The 20564-nt window shown below is 40.2% G+C and overlaps 1 protein-coding gene across 14 annotated transcripts in view; it reads left to right on the top strand.

Moving 5' to 3' along the window:
- Sh3kbp1 (SH3 domain containing kinase binding protein 1) overlaps nt 1-20564 on the top strand; it is a 351985-nt gene that overhangs the window by 201675 nt on the left and 129746 nt on the right. The window contains exon 1 of one of the 14 annotated variants that reach the window (XM_051141515.1): nt 1697-1851. The exons of 12 other annotated variants lie outside the window; for them this stretch is intronic. In XM_051141515.1, coding sequence (XP_050997472.1) covers nt 1837-1851 — 15 coding nt within the window. In that variant the 5' untranslated portion in view covers nt 1697-1836. Of the gene's footprint in view, nt 1-1696; nt 1852-2293; nt 2445-20564 lie in introns of those variants that run through there. One more of the 14 variants, XM_051141516.1, reaches the window with a different exon arrangement.

Raw genomic sequence — 20564 nt, 5'->3', positions numbered from 1 at the left:
CCTTGTGTTTTGGTGACCTCAGCACTTTTGGGTTTTGTAGACTGGTCTTAAATTGGCATTTGTCTGAAGGTTTTCTCATGATGGAGGCTCATTCATGTTACATCATATACCAAATGTTATCATGTTATCAAAATCACTTCTCATTTTCAATGTTGACCTTGGTCACCTTGACTGAGGTGAAGTTAGGCAGGTTTGGCCCCTCAGAAGTTTCATTGTCATGTTTTATTTTGTTTTGCCTTTTTTCCATTCTAGGCTCTTTTGGAAGAAGTCACTCTGCACACCCTGTATTTAAGGCCTATGGAGTTGTGCTATACTTCATTGAGGGAGGAGTATCAAAAGAAATTCATTGAAATTCCTCTGGGCAGCTTTATCTGTTCTCTCTCATCCTAATTAGGTTTCGATAAGGTGATTTCTTATCTGTGTTCTGCATTCCAAATGCTAATTTCCTAGCACTTGCATCAGACCTGTCATTTACACTTAGTGAGACTTCCCATATTTGTTTTATGTATGTCACATATAAACATATCTGTGTCATACTTACTCTGATTACCCATTTCTTGAGGACTGAGACAGCACCTTATTTAAGGCCACCCTGGGGTTGGCCACAGTGCAGGCAGTTAATAAGTATAGAATATATTATTTTTAAGCTAGCTTAATTAAGAGGCTTAAATATTAACCATGGTCAATAACTGAACAGGACATCAAGGTCTAAGAATACAAGAAACATGGCAAAAAGAAAATACTGTTGATTTTTGGGAAGTTATCCTGAACTTGTAATAGTGGCTAGTATGGTACTTCCTGTGTGCCAGATGCTTCTGTAAGCATTTAGTCTTCTGATTATGATTTAGTCACCTAGACAGCCCTATAGGTCTGTGCTGTTATCATTACCCTTTTGTAGTTCTTGTTTCTGTGATGCATGGAATTGAACCCAGAACCTTGTACATACTGGGCAAATGTCTGTTGCTGAACTATACCCTCTGTTCCATTAGTCCCATTTTATAGATAAGGAAATTGAGGGGACCATAATTTAATTTGTTCAAGATTATACAGCTTGGGAATGACCTAATTGCAATTTTTAATGTCATATTCTGGCTCCAGAGTTTTGAACTCTTTATCAGTGGGCTCTAAATCATTGGAATGGTAATTCATATGGTATCTCATTTAGGGGAAAACAAGATTGATGTTTAAATACTTCATTCCAGACTGCTAGGATTGTTCTGATGACAAGATGGCAGTCTTACTCTGTTTATCCTAGGGGAAGCATATTCATAAAGTCAGTGCTCTTCTCCCTTTAGTTTTTTTTTTTTTAATTTTAGAGTAATTTTTATATAGTATGACTAATTTTCTGTAAAGATGTTTGTACTTTTTATAACATACCATATTTTATATATCTCTGACTCCCCAGGCATATAATCTGTTGAAAGATAGCTTTTTTATTTCTCCTTTGGCATTTTAGCACGTACACACACACACACACACACACACACACACACACACACACACACACAGAGTCACTGGGTCCTGCCAATAAATACTCTCAGTGCATTCCTTGTCCGAGTGGTCACACCTTTGGGCACCGGAGACGACCTACATTACTGCAGGGATGTAGGCGAGGGAGGAGGACTTCTGGAGAAGCCACCCAAGCCATGAATCGCCCTGGCTTCCTGAACCATAAACAAATGCAAGCTTTGTTCTCCCCATTCCTCATTTGGTCCCAAGTATGACTCAGGATTAGGCTGGGTCCTCAGGCTCCGTGCCTTTGGCTGTTTGAAGGAAGTGGGAGGATTTCAGGGTAGTTCTGGGACCTTTACAAACTGAAGAGACGAGGCTGACTGCATGATGGGAGAAGAGGTATTGCTTTACTTTTTTTCTTTAGAGAAAAAATAGATCCTTTTAATCTGTATCTTCTCCATAGCATTCTATAGCAGGACTTGTTCTGTATTTACACCGGTGTGTTAAAGTGATGACGTTTGGGCCAGCTGGAATCCCACAGTGGAAGGGGGATACTCTCGGATGTATTCAGAAAGAACCTTCTAAGCGTAAGGGTGACTTTCTAAAGTCAATGTTGCACTGGAGCTATTCAGCCGTTTTTTTATTTTTTTATTTTTTTGACACTCCCCTAAATCCACCCCACCCCCCACAGCTTTGGTCAATTTGGCCATTAACTTTTTACAGATGTTTCCAATTTCTTAGTGCCATAGTTTTCATGTGCTCATATTGCAGAGAATTATTTAGATGGGCAGTTTGCACAAGCAGTAACTAACTGTTACACCATGTCACAGAGATGTTTAGCAATTACAGATGTTTGTGCAGTCAACAAATCCAGCTTGCTTTTCAGGTTAGTTTAGGAGAGAAGAACATCGCCACAGAGCAAAGCAGCTGTGGGGCATTTCAGCCCCAGGGGGTCACAGACATTTGGCGGTTTCCTTGTGAATGGAGAAATTGTAAGTAGTGATTTCTGGGGGGCCCATTGTGCTGCTGCTTTTGGAGTTTAAGAGCCCTGCTTACTTTTGTGGGGCTGAGCACTTACTTATATGTGTGTACTCATATATAGAGTCAGCATGGGTCACCCGCTTTTCTACAAGTTAGCTGGTAGAAAGTGGTCATGTTTCTCTGAGTCTTTCATTATTTGTCTACCTAAAAGCAGAAGTCTGGTAGTTTCCAGACACAAAATAAAATTCCCACACAAACCACAGGATAAGTAAAGGCTGAATGATTGTTGCGTGTCTTCCTTATCCCTGTGCCTCACTGAAAAAAAAAGAAAAAGAAAAAGAAATTAGGGAAGAGATGAGGTCTGTGAAATGTCCCTTTGTATCTTTTTTTTTTTTTTCTATTGGCTTTAACTTAAATTTTTTGAAACTTTTTTCAAAGGGAAAATAATGTAGCAAGAATGAAGCTGGTTATTTCAGCACATTATTTAAGAGTAAGGGAATTTCTTGAAAGTTTTTTTTTTTTTTTTTTTTTTTTTTTTTTAACGACATCTATTGCTTGCTTAAGAAGGAACTTCAGGTGTTGACTAGAATAAAGTTAATTTGCAGTATCTTGGGAGGATCCCCCTAGGGATAGAGGTCTGAAATTTGCTGGTCTTCTAGATATAATCTTTCTAAGTTTATTTATTGTTAATATGTTTTTAGATCAGGATACTAAGTGATGGGTTTCCTCTTGGCAGCTTCACACATTTGTGTCATTATGCTTTTTCCTCATTGGTTCCTCTTCCCCTTTGGCCTCTGCTGTCCTTGTCCTTCTGTTTCTTCGGACTTGTAATAGAGAACCCAGAGTTAATTGTTTCACTTCAGACCCAGGAAATGCTGATGGCCTGGTCTGGTGTAAGGTATGCCCTTCAGGAGCCTATCTGGCCCTCAGGCAAGATCCTGGAGATGGGACAGGCAGGGTGGCCTTGTTTCCCGGGCTATAAGCTATCTCGATGAAGGAGAGTGCTTCCTGAATCCATTGTCTGTCAAAAACTAAATAGCTTTGTTGCTTCTTGGTGCCAAGAATTCTTTGCAGCAATAACAATAGTAAATACAGTAACTCCAGCCAGGCAAGGTGGTGCACACCTTTAATCCCAGCATTCGGGAGACAGAGGCAAGCAGATCTCTGTGAGTTCGAGGACAGCCTGGTCTACAAAGGGGATCTAGGACAGCCAAAGCTGTTACACAGAGAAACCATGTCTTAAAAAACCAAAACCCAGCAACTCATAGTTGAAGTATATGAAAAAAATATAAACTGCTTTTAGTCTCATATTTGGGAAATTATAATTAACATTTTATGTGTATTCTCAGATTTTTTTTGAGTCTGAATATGCCTGTGGGGCACACCTTTCACTATTCTTACAATAACAGGGGCATAGTACATGCTTCCTGTTTTGATAACTTAATTTTTTGTTTTTGTTTTTTTTGTGTTGTTTTTTGAGACACAGTTTCACTCTGAAGCCCTGCCTATCCTGGAGCTCACTTTGTAGACCAAGCTAGCCTCGAACTCACAGAGATCAGCCTATCTCTGACTCCTGAGTACACAGCCTGCCTGTTTTGAAAACTTAATGTGTCATGGCCTACCTTTTCCTTTTAGATTACTACACAGTATTTTTAAGTACTCTTGCCACCAGAGGAATACAATACCATTTATTGAACTAAATTCTACTTGATAACTGCTTAGATTGCTTCTATCCTTAATAGTTTTCCACACTCTTAATATTAAAAATTAGGAATGTTTTCTTAGGAGAGGTATGAAGGCTCACATCTGTAATGCAGGCACTCAGGAGGCTTAGGCAGGACAATTTCCATGAATTTGGAACTACTCTTAGCTATATAGTTCTAGGCCACAGTCCCTGTCTCAAACAAAAATTCAATATTGGTGTGTGTGTGTGTGTGTGTGTGTATGTGTGTGTGTGGGGGGGAGAGGGAGACTGAGACTATATCTCACCCAATTATTTCCTTAATATAACTATTCTAATTCTCTTACATTTTTACCTCTTTTTTTCTTTCATTCTTTCTTATTTTAAAGCAAGTTCCATGTAGTCCAAGCTGGCCTGAAATTCACTATGTAGCTGAAGATGATTCTAAACTCCCGATACACATGTCTCTACCTCCTGCATTATAAATCTGCCGTGCCTGGCTCCTTAAGCTGAATTCTGAAAGGGGAAATTTCTAGATTTAATGGCTTGATGTGACTTTAATTTTTGTTTTAAGTGAAAATAACCTGAGTGTATGCTTTCTTAGCTACCAATGGAAGAAAAAGTTCAATTTTAATGCTTCACACTTAGTTTAACTTCCTAGTAGAAGTAACCCTGAAAAGCTTTGACAACTGGGTGTTGTAACAGACACCTGTAATCCCAGCATTGCACAGGCTAAGGCAGGCAAGATCTCTATAAATTCAAGGCAAGTCTGGTCTATGTAGTGAGTTCCAGATCAGCCTGCACTACAGAGATAAACTCTGTCTCAAACACAGAGCAAACAAAACCAGGAAACCCAACAACTCCAGAGGGTTCTATAAACTGGCTGTGACACTCGGTTCATAGCATCATGCAGCTGCTATCACTTTTAATCTCCAGACCATTTGCATTACGCAGAGCTCAACCCTTTAAAGACCCTCCCCTAAACTGCTAACAAACTCCATTCCACATTCTGTCTCTGTGAATTTATTTGCTGGATCACATGATGATTCTAATTTTAAGATTTTGATGACCCTTCATTCTGTTTTCCACAGCAGGTGGTACCACATTTCATTCTCTCGAGCAATCCACACAGTTTTCTAGTTTTTCTGCATCCTCACTTGTCCATACTATATTCTGCTTTTGGTTTGGTTTTGATAACAGCTATTTCTAGTAAATGTCAGGTGTTTAAAACATCTGTTTGCCATCATGAAAGGAGAAAGACACCATACTCTTTTCACCTGATAACAGAAGTTAAAGAGTTGGGGGAAAGGTCTTCTGCCTCCAAGTCACCATGAAGCAGCTGAACATTTGCACAGTTGCAAAAGATTGCAAATTGCTTGAAGAAAGAACCAGATCTCCTTTTTGTTTCTTCAGGTGGTGATATCCAAGTGTTTGGTTGAATTCCTGCTTTTCATGTAGTTTAGCCCTCTTACTTGGAAGGTTAAATTTTCTCCCATGTGCTTTTGTTAATTCTAAGTGATTTCCTCTTAGTGGGAAAAGTTAGCTATGTGGTTGATTTTTCTCTTGTCTTCTACTACAAAATTGCTCAGGAGTAAGAAATAGCAGTCCTTCTTTTTGTAAATATTTTTATTACTTATACATGCTGATTGGTATTCTTCAATCAGGTGTACAAAATGATGGGTAAATATTTTGTATTGTTTTGTTCTTCCCTGGTGTTTGCTTTTGGTTCTTGATCTCCAAGGTCATGCATACATCTGGCTGGCCATCGAAATGGTCATGCTTTTGTACTTAACCTGATATTTTTGATATTCTCAGTTGTAAAGTAAAATTCTGACCAACTGGGGTTCAGTAGATGAAATAAATTCAGTGCTATAAAAGAAAAACCCAGCAACACAAAAACAAACTATTCTGCTGGCTTCAGCTGAATTATGTTGTTTTTTCTCACATTTAACGAATTTAAATTTCTGAGTTCAGTCCGTCAGTAACATGTCCTATATATCCTTGTGGCATTGGAGTCTATTTAATTGGTGCAAAATTCATCCTTAGCTCAGGCTTTCCATATGGAAAGGCAGATCCCCAAATAAATGTGTGCTTGAGCTACGAGTGGCACTATAAGCAAAGTAAGCCTTTCCTACACTTCCAATAGACACTTTACATTCAACTTAAAAAATAACAATTTATCATCGAAGCATGTATCAAAATTTCTGTACATGGCTCCCTTTCATCAAAAGGTCATCCTTAAACCTATTTCATAAGGTCTATGATTCTGAAATGTTGCCTCACACTTATCCTTGTACTTGTAGGAATCCAACAGGCAGTGATTAGGAGTGTAAGAGCAGAAAAATGAGGTCTGTATCACTTACAAGTTGTGTTTTGGTTTGTTCATTTGAGACGAGAAGCTTTGAGGTGGTTAGGATGGATTTACTGCTTCGTTTTCTTATTCTTTGACAAGCTAAGCATTTTCATTCACCAGTGGTTTTTGATATGTTTTGCTCCATTTGTTTTGGTAGCATCTGTTCAGTCTGTTCTTTTTATTTTGCCTTCTTAGTAAGGACTATTTTCACTTTCCACCAGGAAACAAGTTCTCCTGGGTACCTTTCCTAGGCTATGAGTAGAGGCTGATAATAAGTGAAGTGATGCTGCTGAAGGTGACATTGTTTTAGGTCCTGGAGTAGTTCATAAAACTTAGCACTGTCTAGTTCTTGCCACATAGAACTTGCATGTCTGGTTTTATAATGAGTTTATTTTGCTTCTAACCCTATTAACCCATTGACATTTAAGCATCATTAGAAACACAGAAAGAAGAGTTCAGACAACCGCGGAATTTTGTGACCTTCGGTCATAAATTGTTATGCCAGAGAGGAGAAAAGTAGTCTGGATAGAGGTGAAATAAGGTTTTAAGAAAGTTAATAAGAGGCTGAGAGAGGCATCTAGGTCATGGAGGGATCACTAAGTTTCAAAGTATTGTAGTAAAAAAAAAATGGCTTTATGGGGCAGTAAAGCCATGCGTAAGAAAACCTTGAATTTTATCTGCCCCAACTCTATGAAATCTTATGGTGGCTGATCTTGCCATGGAATTGAGTTGACTATAGAGAGGCCAGAGATATCCTGAGGAGCTATGAGACAAGGCAGCGATTGAAAATTAGTTTGTTTTTTTTTTAAATATTATTTTAGGTTTAGATATTTTATGCCTTGTGAATGTTTTACCTATATGTATGTATTCATATCATATTTATGCCTCTCACCCATAGAAGTAACTGTGAACTTGGGTCCAATGTAAGAGTAACAAGTGCTCTTAACTATTGAGCCATCTCTCTAGGCCCCATGAAAGCTAGTTTCAATCAAAAACCAGAGGACAAAACCTAATCATCACAATAAAAAGAGTTGGCTAAGCAATGTCTATGAGGAAATTAGATTTCACAGCATTTGAGACTGTTCTCTGATTCCACTAATGGCAGGAAAAGAGGAATCCTATAACTTGAATCATGATGAACAGGTTGGGAATAAGGGAGAAGTAGCTGGTGATGAGAGATGATAGACTCATTTTGTTTTGCTATGGGGGTAAGAATTGTAGAAATCTTTTGCTGAAAAATCCCTGTAAATTTGGGAGCGTGACCAATCTAAAACACATCTGCCAGAATCATATTAAATATAATGTAATAACCCAGAAGGAACGAATGTTTTGTTCATTTGAAAAGTACCATTCCTGGTCTTTGTCTTCTTTTGTCATGGTCTTTTTCCATGAATCTGCTTTGTGTTTTCCCTGTGCGGAGCCTATAGCAAGTCTTTGTGTAAGGCACAAAGAGGAATTGCTGCTCTGGGAGCACACAAGCAAACATTGAAGCAAGCATTCTCCATTGTGACAGAAAAGGACACGGAATCAGTGAAGAGCAGAAAAGACTTCAATAGGCATATTTTACTAGATACATTGTCTTGTCTATTTATCCTTTGTAAATGTTCCTTAGAAAAATAACAGAAGCAAATGAGTTGGCACATGCTGGTGATCCCAGCACTTACCAGGTAGAGCTCAAGGTTATCCTCTACCACACAGCTAGTTTAAGACCAATCTGGGCTACATGAGATCCTGTCTCAAAAGAAAAAAAAGACCAGGGGTGCATATTTTTAATTCCAGTATTCACAAGGCAGCAGCAATGAGCTCTGTGAATTTGAGGCCAGCCCAGTTTTCATAGTGAGTTCCATGCTAGCTGGGTACATAATGAAACCAAATTAAAAAATAACATAGCCATCTGAGAATAGCACATGTGTAAAATTAGTAATTTTGTGTTTTCTGCATCTATGTGTTGTGTGGTTTGATGGTTTTTTAATATGTGATAGGTAAAGAAGAGAGAGGGAAATATTTTAGCACAGATAAATTAAAACTGCAAAATGAGTGATAAAATATTTACCATTCGCTCATGTGATACGGATCTAATTTGCTTAAAACTTGGGCATCTTACAATTTACAGCCTTAAGAGAACTGTCTTCTTCTCCCTCATATTTGCTGTTAAACTGATGTTAAATGAATGAATTATGAATGAATGTGAAAAACAGCCAGGTACAGGCCATGTTAAACTTCTGCTTTACAAGACCAGAAATTACCAAAAAGGGTATTAAAGTACACTTATGGGGCTTGAAAGATCGCTCAGTGGGTAAGAGTACTTGCTGTGGAGTCAAGAGGAGCTGAGTTCAAATTCCTAGCACCCATGTAAAAGCTGGGCATGGCTGCACATGTCTGTAACTCTAGCTTTAGTGGGAGAAGACAGGCAGGTCCTGGGAGCTCTCTATCTAGCCAGCCTAGCCAAAAGAGTAAGCTTAGGGTACAGTAAAAGAGCTTGTTTTTTTGTTTGTTTTTTGTTTGTTTGTTTTAATGTAGCCAGACAGTGGTGGTATACACTTTTAATTCCAGTACTCAGGAGGTAGAGGCAGGCAGACCTCTGAGTTAAGACTAGCCTGGTCTACAGAGTGATTTCAAGACCAGCCATGAATGTATAGAGAGACCTGTCTTAAAAAAAAAAAGGCACCAGAGGAATACTGTTACCTTCTCCTCCTCCTCTGGCCTCTGGTTTCACCTGTGTGTATACATATATTATACAAGCACACAACTAAAATATTTAAAAAATAAACACACAGTTGCTATATTATTTTAAATGTGCATTTATTAGGGTCTGGGGAACTAGCTAAGTTGGTAGAGTGCTTGCCACATGAGTATGAGGACCTCAGCATGAGAGAGAGGTGGGGGAGGGTAGGGGAGGGGTAGAAAGCTTGCTGTAACAAGAGAGAAGTAGAAACAGGAGGATATTTGAAGCTTGCTGGTAAGCTAGTATTGCCTAATATATACACTCCAGATTCAAGGAGAAACCCTACCTCATAAGCAAACAAACGAATAAGGAAAGCTCTGCTTGCCACACACACTTGCATACATGTGTACATATACCCCAAGGCATTCATTCAAGCACACAGACATAACCATGTATGTACACCATATGTGCATGTGTACACATGTTTTTTAAGAAGATAAAAGGTATCCAATATCCTCGTTACTGCCACAGACAGAATTCTGCCTGAAAATAGGCAAGTTTAGATGCAAGCAGAGTCAACGGCCAAACTCCGCCAAGATAGGGTAAGCAAGTCTTCAATAGTTCCTGCCTTGCAAATATGTCTGTCAGATATATTGGGCCAGAAGGCCAGAGGTGATACTCCAACGTTATAGAGAGTGCTGGGTGACTGTTCAGGCAGGAAACTGTCTCTCTCATTTTATCATTTTGGAAGCTGCTAACCTGCACATCTGGTTCATTCAGGTATTTAAGTTTTATTCTTTCTCAAATCTCTGATGGGGTTGAAGACCAGATAGTTTAGTCTTACAATTAAGCTTAATAGGTTAGGGGTTAAGATGTTTTTAGATCAAAATAGATGTTTTAACTTAATACAGATGAGACATGATAGATATTGATCTTCATTCAGAAATTTAGACTCAACAAGATAGGAAAGATATTTACTTCAAGTTTGCCAAATACAAATAGCCAAATCACCATGAATGTAACATTTATACAATTACTGATTTTCCTGCTGTATGTAGTTTATTTTACCCATGTGTAATAATATAAATGTATATGTTAAAAAAGAAACATAATAATAAAAAATTATTCAATCTGGGGCTGGAGAGATGGCTCAGTGGTTAAGAGCGCCGCCTGCTCTCTTCCAGATGTCCTGAGTTCAATTCCCAGCAACCACGTGGTGGCTCACAACCATCTATAATGTAATCTGATACCCTCTTCTGCAGATAAAACACTCATATACAATAAATAAAATAAATAAATCTTTTTTCTAAAAAAGTATTCAATCTGTCCTCACCCTTAGCTAGAATCCTATTTTAGTGTAAATCAGTCTTGCTTTTTAAAAGAAAGCAAAATCAAGAAAATGTTAATAGGAAATATTTCTTAAGGAAATGAAAATGTTTATGAAATCTACATAATGTAAAAATTAGGGTATTCCTCAGTAAATAGGTATTTCTAATAGTAGTAGGTAGTCCTGTATTTGATCACAATTGTTATAACTTGAAGCCACACTTCTTTAAAGACCAAGAGTGAAGAACCTGTAAGCAGTATCCTTTTTTAAAATGATTTTAAATTTTATTTTTTCTTTAGGTATATTAATGTCAGTATGCACCCCATATGTGCCTGGTGCCAGTGGAAGTCAGAGCATGGCTCTGGAACCCCTGAAAGTGGAGTTAAAGATGATTGTTAGCTACCATGTGGGTGCTAGGAATCGAACCCAGGTCCTCTGCAAGTATCCTTAACCACTGAGCCATCTCTGAATCCCCTATAAGCATGGCCTTTGATTATACATGAAGTCTGTTTCAGAAATACAAATAAGGAATTCATGAGTTTAATTAGGAAATATGTTCTTGGCATTGAAAACATGTGATAAAATGTCCCAATACTTTATTTGGAACAGCATTAATTAGAAATGACTTTACATTATGTACTTAGTCACTGAAGATATGAGCCAATGAATAACTATAAGTGAAGGGAGATGACAAATGACAGAGTGTGTTCTATATGGATGGTGTCTGGAAAATTACCATCATGATTCATTTTACATCTGATGTTCTTAACATCCTTACTAATGACTTGGAAATAAAGTGAAACACAAATGCAAGCTTCATGTGACTGCTAGCTAGGAGCTATTGCGACTCAAATCAGACCTTCAGGAGAGACAGCAGTAATGTGAGGAGGTAGATTTTAATATTTAGCCATTTTAACACACTTTATTTTACCTCTTAAAACTTCATTTTTCTTATTATAAAATAATTTTTGAAATACTAGAAAGTAAGAAGGAAATAAAAAGCACTGATAATTTAACTTTCCTGGGGCAACCACTGTTATTGTTTTTAAATATAGCTTTCACTTGTTTGGCTGTACATTTTTAACTGGTTGAGATCATACCACACGCAGAATTTTTTCCACACACACGATTTTTAAAAAATCTTTTTTTTTAGCATTATATAAAATTTCACATATTATTAGTGACTTCTATAAACATCCCTTTAACTGCTGGAGGACTCAATCTTTTGGGGTGGTGCTGGGGATTGAAAGATGAACCCAGGACCTCATACATGCTAAACAGAGGCCATACTATCAAGCCATACCATCAGCCTCAAGCCTCTGCTTGAAGACTTTTTAAAAATTACATTCATTTATTTGTTTTCTTTCACATTCATATCCTTTCTTCCCCCTGTGTGTGTGTGTGTGTGTGTGTGTGTGTGTGTGTGTGTACATGCAGATTTGCTGGCGTACGTTTTCTCCTTCCACTATGTGGGTCTTAGAATTGGAACTAAGTCATCAGGCTTGGCAGCAGACAGCTTTGCCACTGAGCTATTTCACCAGCCCCCTTGCTATTCTTGAAAGAAGCCTTTCAGCACTTTGCCACTTTCAGGTAGAGGATTATGAATTCAAATTTTCATGTTAAGTATCTGTTAGTAATTTCCAAGTGGCTTTTAAAATCTATACCATGTGAGTGTGTGGTCTCATTTGGCCCATTACCTTGGGAGGAGTATCTGTTTGGCCCTAACTTAGAATTTCTTCATCCGTTACTGAATGGATGCCAAACTTTGTAAAAGATGGTTTGGGATAGTTTTCTGTGGTGCTGTGTTTGCTCCTGAGTACCAAAATTCTCAGTAAAGGGCTTTCTGTTCTCAGACAACAGGCTGTTTTCCCCAGACACACGCCTTGTTGTTTTTCCATCTTCAACAGTAGGTAACAGTTTGGATGCAGCCAGAAGCAGCTGGTGTGGGCACGCACTTGAGGGTCCTCTGGGATGTTGTTCTGACCATTCACTCTAGGTGCCACCTTTATTGACTGGAAATGTCTGTTGGTTGTGAGCTTTGGCTCCCCTCACTTCCCCTCTCCCCCACCAGTCTCCTCCCAGCAGCAGCTCTGTGGCAATGGATGCTACTTTTCATCCCTTCCTAGTTTCCAGATTTCTCAGATTTCTCTAGGTATGTTTCTGCTCTGTGACTTTCTTGTAAGACCTGTTCTCCAGTCCCCAAGCAAAGGAATAGGTGGCTAATGGGCTGCCAGCCTACTATTGGAAAAAAAAACCTGTTTAATAGCTCATTCTTTTGAAGTAGAATTCACATAAAGGCAGAGTGGTGGTTGAAGTTTCCCTTTTTATGTACGTGTACATGGTGTGCATGTGTATGAATATATGTATGCCTTTTGTATGAATTTATTTGTACACATGTGTGAGTGTGCATGTGGAAGCTGGAAACTGATGTTTGGAATCATTCTCTATTGAGCCTTCCTTCACCTGCTTCATTGATGCAAGGTCTCTCAAACAAACTACTCACTAATAGGTTTAGCCTTGTTAGGAGGCTTGCTCTTGGGAATCCCTGTTATGCCCCTTCTGAGACTGGCATTATAGACAAGCCACCAACTTGCCAGACATTTAATATGGGTGCCTGAGATCTGAACTCAAATCATCGAACTTGTGCAGCAAGCCATTTAACCACTGAGCAGTCTCTAGAGCCAGATTACGTTTTTAATTCAGTAAAATCAAACAATAAGCACTTTACATGCATGCCATTCTATCCTTCGTTTAAAAATCTATAACATCTTTATCATTATCTTCATTTAAAAGAGGAAACTGTCATATGGAGAAGTGAAGTAATTTACCCAAGACCATTTCTGCTCTGTACAAACTTACTACTAGATGCCAAACGAAGGGATTGGGTCATTTGTTTCATTGTGATGTTCCTAGCACCACCATAAGGCTGTTTTACCGAAGTATTTAGCTTATCCAATGAGTAAGGCCCTTGGAAAGATTTAAAGGTTCCAGAGCAGTCATCCCCCCCCCTCACATTTTTATACTAGTTAATGAAACCCAGAAAGAAGTAGCCAGAAACCCAATGTCAAGGACAATGAGAGCTCCTCTTACATGGGTGGTCACTTCTGTCTTTGTCACCTAAGACATTTTGGTTTTTGTTTTGTTTTGTTTTTGTGGGAAGCAGAGAATGTGGGTTTGGTTTGCCCCTATTGAGTATGGCCTACTCACTTATGACTGGAATGCCCTGATTTTAAGTTAATTTGACCTCTCTTTGGAGAATCCTCATTCTTTTCTTGGCTGGAGTAGGTTTATTTTGACATTTATTTTATATTTTATTTGTATTTTATAATGTGTCTAGGAGTTTTGCCTTCATGTATGTATATGTACCATGTGTGTGCCTGGTGCCTGAACAGACCAGAAGACATTGGATCCTCTGGAACCATGTCGGTGCTGGGAATCAAACATGGATCCTTTGGAAGAACAGCTGCTGTTCTTTACTGCTGAACCATCTCTCCAGTCCATTCTTATTTTTGAATGACTTACTTAATTATGTTTAATTGTGTGTGTGTGTATGTGTACACACACATGTGCTGCTGTGTGTATGTGAGTACTAGTGCCCATGAGAGCCAGAGGCATTGGATACTCTTGGAGCTGTAGTTATAGGTGGCTGTGACTTGCCAGACAAGAGAACTAGGAATCAAACTCAGGTCCTCTACAAGAACAGTGTACATTCTTAACTAATGATCCTTTTCTCTACCCCACTGTTTCTTTTAACTCTGTGTAGTTCTGGCTAGCCTCAAATTCATAGTCTTCCTCTATCAATCTTCCAAATGTTAGAACTGCAGACATGTTCCCAATATGCCCTACTGGGATTTCTATTTTGTTGTTGTTGTTTCTCTCCTCCCAGACCCGCCCTTTCTCCCTCTTCCCCTTATCCCCTCTTCTCTACTCCTCAGAAAAGGGGAGCCCCCCCCTACCAACCCTTCCCAGCACATCAAGCCACATCAGACTAAAAGCATTCTCTTCCCCTGTGACCCTGGCAAGGCAGTCCCACCAAAATGGGAAGTGACCAAAAAGCAGACAACTGAGTCCATGTCTGAGACAGCACCTGCTCCCCTTACTAGGAGACCTACAGGAAAATTAAGCTGCATGTGTAGAGGGCCTAGGTCCAGTCCATGCATGGTCCTTCACTCTCTGCAAGCCCCTCCATGGTTAGTGGGCTCTATTGTTTTTGTGGCATTCCTGTCCCCTCCAGGTCCTTCTCTCCTTCCCCCTACTTTTCCACAAGACTCCCTGTGCTTAGCCCAGTGTTTGGCTGAGTCTCAACATCTGTTTCAATCTGCTGCTGAGTGTAGCTTCTCAGAAGACAGTTATGCTAGGCTCCTATCTGCAAGCACAGCAGAGCGGGATTTCTATTCTTAAAATATTTTGGAATCACCTTTCTAACTATACTGCTATGTGTACAGAAGACATATCAGATGTGTACCTGACCTCTAGAAAGCTCCTCTTTTTGATCCATATGTGGTCTGAACTCATTTTTCACAATAAAAATAGAGAAAGGGAAGCCCCCAGTGGTTATCAACCCACTCTAGCACCTCAAGTCGCAGCAGGACTAAGTACATCCTCTCCCACTGAGGCCAGGCCAGGCAGCCCAGCTAGAGGTAAGGGATCCAAGGCAGGTAACAGAGTTAGCGAAAGAATCTTTTCCCATCGTTAAGGAGCCCGCATGTGTAAGGGGTCTAGCCTTTCCAAGTATTTTAACTCTGAAGTAGTTGTGTCAATGGATGCATAATCCACAGATACAGAGGAATTTATGCCCCACCCACTTGAGTTTCTATGTTTCAGTGACTGGCTTCATTTGCCTAGTACATTATCCACTGGCACCTGTTATGGTGCCAGGATTTCTCTTTTAAGACTGAATACAGAAACCTTACTCTGAAAATTCATTCTGGGGAAACAATTTGGAGTCAAACTTGATTAAACAATTTACTGTAAAATTTTCAGATGAAAAAGATGATTTTTTTTAACGTTTTTGTTTTCAAATGGGAGATTGACTAGTGTTTTCACCAGGAGCAGAATGCTCAAAGCTTTTACAGATTTATTCTTTTGCCACCAAGTTTCTGCACCTGCAGCAGAGCACAGAGAAACACGTCTTCCCATTGGGTCCCTTCCCATTGGGTCCTTGAGCCTTGGGACTTGTCTCTGTGACTAACTCTTCAGAGTGTAAACTTACTGTTGTCTTTTTGCACATGGTTGGCATTCACTATGTGGTGTGCACACATGTAGACTCAAAAGCATTCAAAATCAGAAATGTTTCTGCTGTATTCAAGCCAGCGCTCAGTCCCTGAGTTGTGCCTAAAGTGGCTGTGAGCTGTGACTAGGCAAGCAAAGTTTCACTGCCTCAACTAGAGGGTAATGTCAGCTTCCCCACTGCAGCTTTAGTTTAGCCTTTTGTTTCTTTTTCTCTCTGCATCTCAAATTGGATCATCACCCCTCTCTTTACTTTTCCTAGTGATCAGATGTCTTGGGGATAAGTTATAAACTACTGTAACAGTGCTTTAACTTACCTTGCTGGCTTGTGGGCCTCAAGCTACTCCCTCTCCCTCTCCCTCTCCCCCTCCCTCCCTCCCTCCCTCCATCCCTCCCTCCCTCCCTCCCTCCCTCCCTCCCTCCCTCCCTCCCTCTCTCTCTCTCTCTCTCTCTCTCTCTGTTCCTCCACCCACATCACACTGTGAACATCTGCTCATGACTCAAAGATTCTCCTGCCTCAATCTCTTGAGTACACTCACTATACCCAGCTCCTGCATCCATTTTAGCCTTACTTCCTTGCTTTTATTCAACCAAAACACCCTTTTTACTACATTCTTAGGCCAACTCCTACCCATCTTTCTGAATTTAGCACAAGCCTCCTTGCTGCCATCTTTGGAGCTTATTTCCTCATGTAGATTGTCTAACAGCTATTTTTTCCTCTCTCTGTACATGTATTCATTGTACTGTTTATCCCTTCGCACTATGTGATGCGTATCTAATGAGCCTGACCCTATTGCTAATCTTAAAATCATGGATGGTCCAGAACTCCAAACCTTTCATGTTTATGATGTAGTAGCCAGAATAGAATGCACTGTTGAGGAAAGTGTTCATTTTCATGTTAGAAAAGAAAGCCGAATAAAAAGATGGCTTTGTTCTCAAGTATGTCTTACATATAAAAATATTTTGAGTAAGTATGGGATTTATGCCCATAGAAAACGTAGGTTAAAGGTGATACGTTACCTATTGGGTTCTATTTGAATCTTACAGGTGAGATGTGCTCAGGGAGGGGATGCCATCTCCAGGTTGGTGAGGAGGATAGCTTGGACTATGCTATGATTATATAAAGAAACATGCAGAACTAGAGTAAATCTTTGTGTGTGGAGTAATTAATTAACTAATTGCTTTACAGCCTCATCCCAGCCTCATCCCAGCCTCCTCCCTCTTCTCCTCCCAGTCCAACCCTTATGCCTCTCCCATTCCTCTCTCTCCTTCTCAGAGAAGGGGAGGGCCCCAGTGGGTACCAATTCACCCTAGCACCTCAAGTTGCAGCAGGACTAAGTGCATCCTCTCCCACTGAAGCTAGGCCAGGCAGCCCAGCTAAGGGTAAGAGATCCAAAGGCAGGCAACAGAGTTAGAGAAAGAATCTACTCCCATTGTTAGGGGGCCCACATGAATACCAAGCTGCCCATCTGCTACATATGTGTAGCGGGTCTAGGTCCAGACCATGCATGCTCTTTGGTTGGTGGTTCACTCTCTGTGAGCCCCCATGGTCCCAGATTAGTTTACTCTGTAGGTCTTCTTGTCATGTTCTTGACCCATCTGGCTCCCTCAATCCTTCCTCCCACTCTTCCACGAAACTTCCCAAGCTTGGCCTATTGTTTGGCTGTGGTTCTCTGCATCTGTTTCCATCAGTTGCTGGATAAAGCCTCTCAGAAGACAGCTATCCCAGGCTCCTGTCTGCAAGCATAGCTGAGACTCCTAGCAGTGGGAAATATGGAGCATGAAGTTACCACTTCATGTAGTCAGGTGATACTTCCAGTGGAGGGAGAGAGAGACCAACCCACTTATAAAACCTTTGACCCAAAATTTGTCCTGCCTACAAGAAGTGTAGTGATAAAGATGAAGCAAAGATTGAGGGAATGACAAGCCAATGACTAGCCCAACTTGAGACCCACCTCATGGGAGAGAGCCAACCCTTGAAACTTTGCTGTGCTTGCTGAATTACTATAATATAACTGCTTTATGGAAACATTAGGGCTTGGTCCATGTTGTTTGATATTTAGACATGACAAAACAAACATATATTATTCATAGCTGTCATACTATCCTTTTCTTTCCATTACCTACTCAGTCTCTTCTTAAAGTCTCCAAATTGTGTAAAATGAAGGCATTGTTAAAAGATAGGAAGCCATTCCTCTGGGAGAAGGAGTGTTTATAAGTTTTCTTTATCTGTTATATTAGCAAACATAGTCTCCCAAAGTATAATGGCAGGTTGTATTTTGTAAAAGTGGTATTTGGATGGACATTCACTTTGACTTGCTCATCTTCTGTGAATAAGATGATTCTTTAACACGCTGGCATGCAGAATCCTCTCCTGGGGACATTAGAGGTAAAATACAAACAATATTTTCATATATTGTCGGGTATATGGAGAGCCGACGTCTATGATTTTACTATTATCTGAATTACATGCTACGCCTCCTGAGCACTTAAGCATGGGTGGAAGCCTCAACTAACTGCAAAAGTTATTTTGATTTCACAAGAAGAGAGTTGTTACCCTTCCTGTTACAGTTGTATGGCTTTTTTTACTTTTTTAAGTCATGCTTTTAGAGGTGTTCAGTAAACAACCAAATGAGCCAAATCATATCCTGGCAGGAAATAGAGTTAAGGAGAAAGAACAGAACCTGGCTCAAAGTCTTCACACAAGCAACACTCCCATATACTCTGTCTCTCATATTCATATATATGCATATATATGTGCTTATACATATATACAGACACACAAAGTACATTTTATATGTAGTAGACTGATATATAGGAACCCTTTTTATGGACAGATTAAAAGAGGAAACTCTAGAAGCCCGGATAGAAGAATCCAAGTCGAGTCAAGAGGTCATGCTGTATTTAGAAAAAGTTTGCTATTAGTCTTGAGAGATAAGAGAAGATATGAAAAAATAAAGAGAGAAGATATGAATTGTTAGGAACTATGGCAAGGTGTAAGAATCAGAGGTAGACCTTCATGTTCCTTCTTTGGGCCTCTCCAGGAGCAGTCGTCAAGTAGCAGGACATGCTCTGCTTGCTTTGATGCAGCTGTGATAAGAGGAGTATAAGGTGTTTGAAAATTGTCTCATGTTAGATCAATGGATCCTTGTCTGAAAATGATTCAAGTAAACCCTGAGAGAGTTACAGGTTCTAGATCAGAGTCAAAGAGGAAAGGAGGAATATACAATCAGAACACTGTCGCTGGGTCCACTGGAAGGTATAATAACAATGGTCATTGAAAGTGAATTCCAAAAGTCATGATCCTAGGACACAAATATGAAAGGGATGGTGTTCAGCTACTGTTCCGTACACTACTCACTCTTGCGGTGTCTTGCTGGCTGTCAAAAGAAGTTCTAGGCTTGGCAAAGACTGGAATACACTGAGACAAACTTAAAGATAAAGTTAAGTAATAACTATAGGACTTAAGCTGTATTCAGTGTTTTACAAATGTACCAAGTTAGGGAGTAGGTGTTTTGGTGATTACTTGGTAAGTAGCACATTGTGTGGGAATGTAATTCTGAAGATTATTTCGGGGGGAGGAAGGGATGGAGGGAGGGAGGGAGAGAGAGAGAGAGAGAGAGAGAGAGAGAGAGAGAGAGACACGTGTATGCTAAAAGAAAAGTGAGAGTTCCAAGATGGCTGCGTTGATCTCACACTGTGTCTGATCAGCAGGACAGCAGTGACTGCACAGTGACCTAAGGAACAAACTGAGAACTACAAACCACTAGTGGTGATGTTTCCCAGGTGAGAGGGGTCCACAATGTGTGGAGCACAGGTGGGTCTAGCCTCTGGACCACCTAGCTAATTCACAGAAAGTCCTCAGGTCCCTGCAAGCGGGCGCACAGTCTCCAGTGTCTAGCCACTTGCCAGCAAGTGCTCGGTACCTGCACCTTCCAGGTATTACATTGAACTGGAGACTACAGAACACCATTGTCCACTGTCCTGAGGGGGCTGGTAGGGCCACTGGAGCAGCTCTTTGCTTAGATAACTTAATGCCTGCTTGCCAGCAGCCAGACCTCCTGCTAGGTCAGAAACAGCTAGCAAGCAGAGAGTGGGACTTGAGCACAGGACCAAAAATCCTATTAACCTCTGCCCCAAGGAGGCCAGCCAGGCCTCTAGAGTAGTTTTCTGCTAGGATACCTTTCTGCCTGCTCTCCAGCAGCCAGACCTTCCTTGGTCAGAAACAGCTAGCAAGCAAAGTGAACTCAGAGGAGGGGACTTGAGCTTAGAACCAAAATCCCAGCCTTGAGGAGTCCAGCCAGGCTACTAGAATAATTCTCTGCTCAGATATCTCTCGGCCTCCTCCCAAAGCCTAGAACTACAAATGCTCTTGGTCACTATACTGGATCATGCCTTTTATTTTTAAAACCCCAAGTTATGTTTTACTATGGCACATCTTTTGCTGTTGATATGATATAGTTGAAGGGGAGTCCTCCAAATGTGGGCAAGTTGACAGCTATACATGTAACTGAGAAGTCTTCCAGTGGGAACCCACAAGTCAGTCCAGTGTAAAAACAACTCTTTGTACTTGTTCTCTTCTGGCTCTGACATGCTCGGCTCCTATCACTCCCTACTAAAAGCCAAGAAGACTTTTCATAATGCTATCAGTCATAGGTGCTCATGAAAGGAATGCGTGGAAATAAAGATAAGGGTTTGGGTGGGAAACAAAAACTGAAGAGCTGCAGATAGTTTGTACATATGGTGCTGCCTTTCATTGCTGTGTGCTGAGCTTTGTATCTCTCCATATCCTAGAGATGAATAGGATAGGTAACCATACTGCACTCTTGGGTAGCCCTCAGCACACTACTGTAGAGAACCAACCCCACAAAGTTGT

This window comes from Acomys russatus, chromosome X (assembly GCF_903995435.1).
Source record: "Acomys russatus chromosome X, mAcoRus1.1, whole genome shotgun sequence".
Lineage (NCBI taxonomy): Eukaryota > Metazoa > Chordata > Mammalia > Rodentia > Muridae > Acomys > Acomys russatus.
The sequence above is the reverse complement of the archived record's forward strand: the minus strand, read 5'-3'. Positions and strand labels throughout refer to the sequence as shown.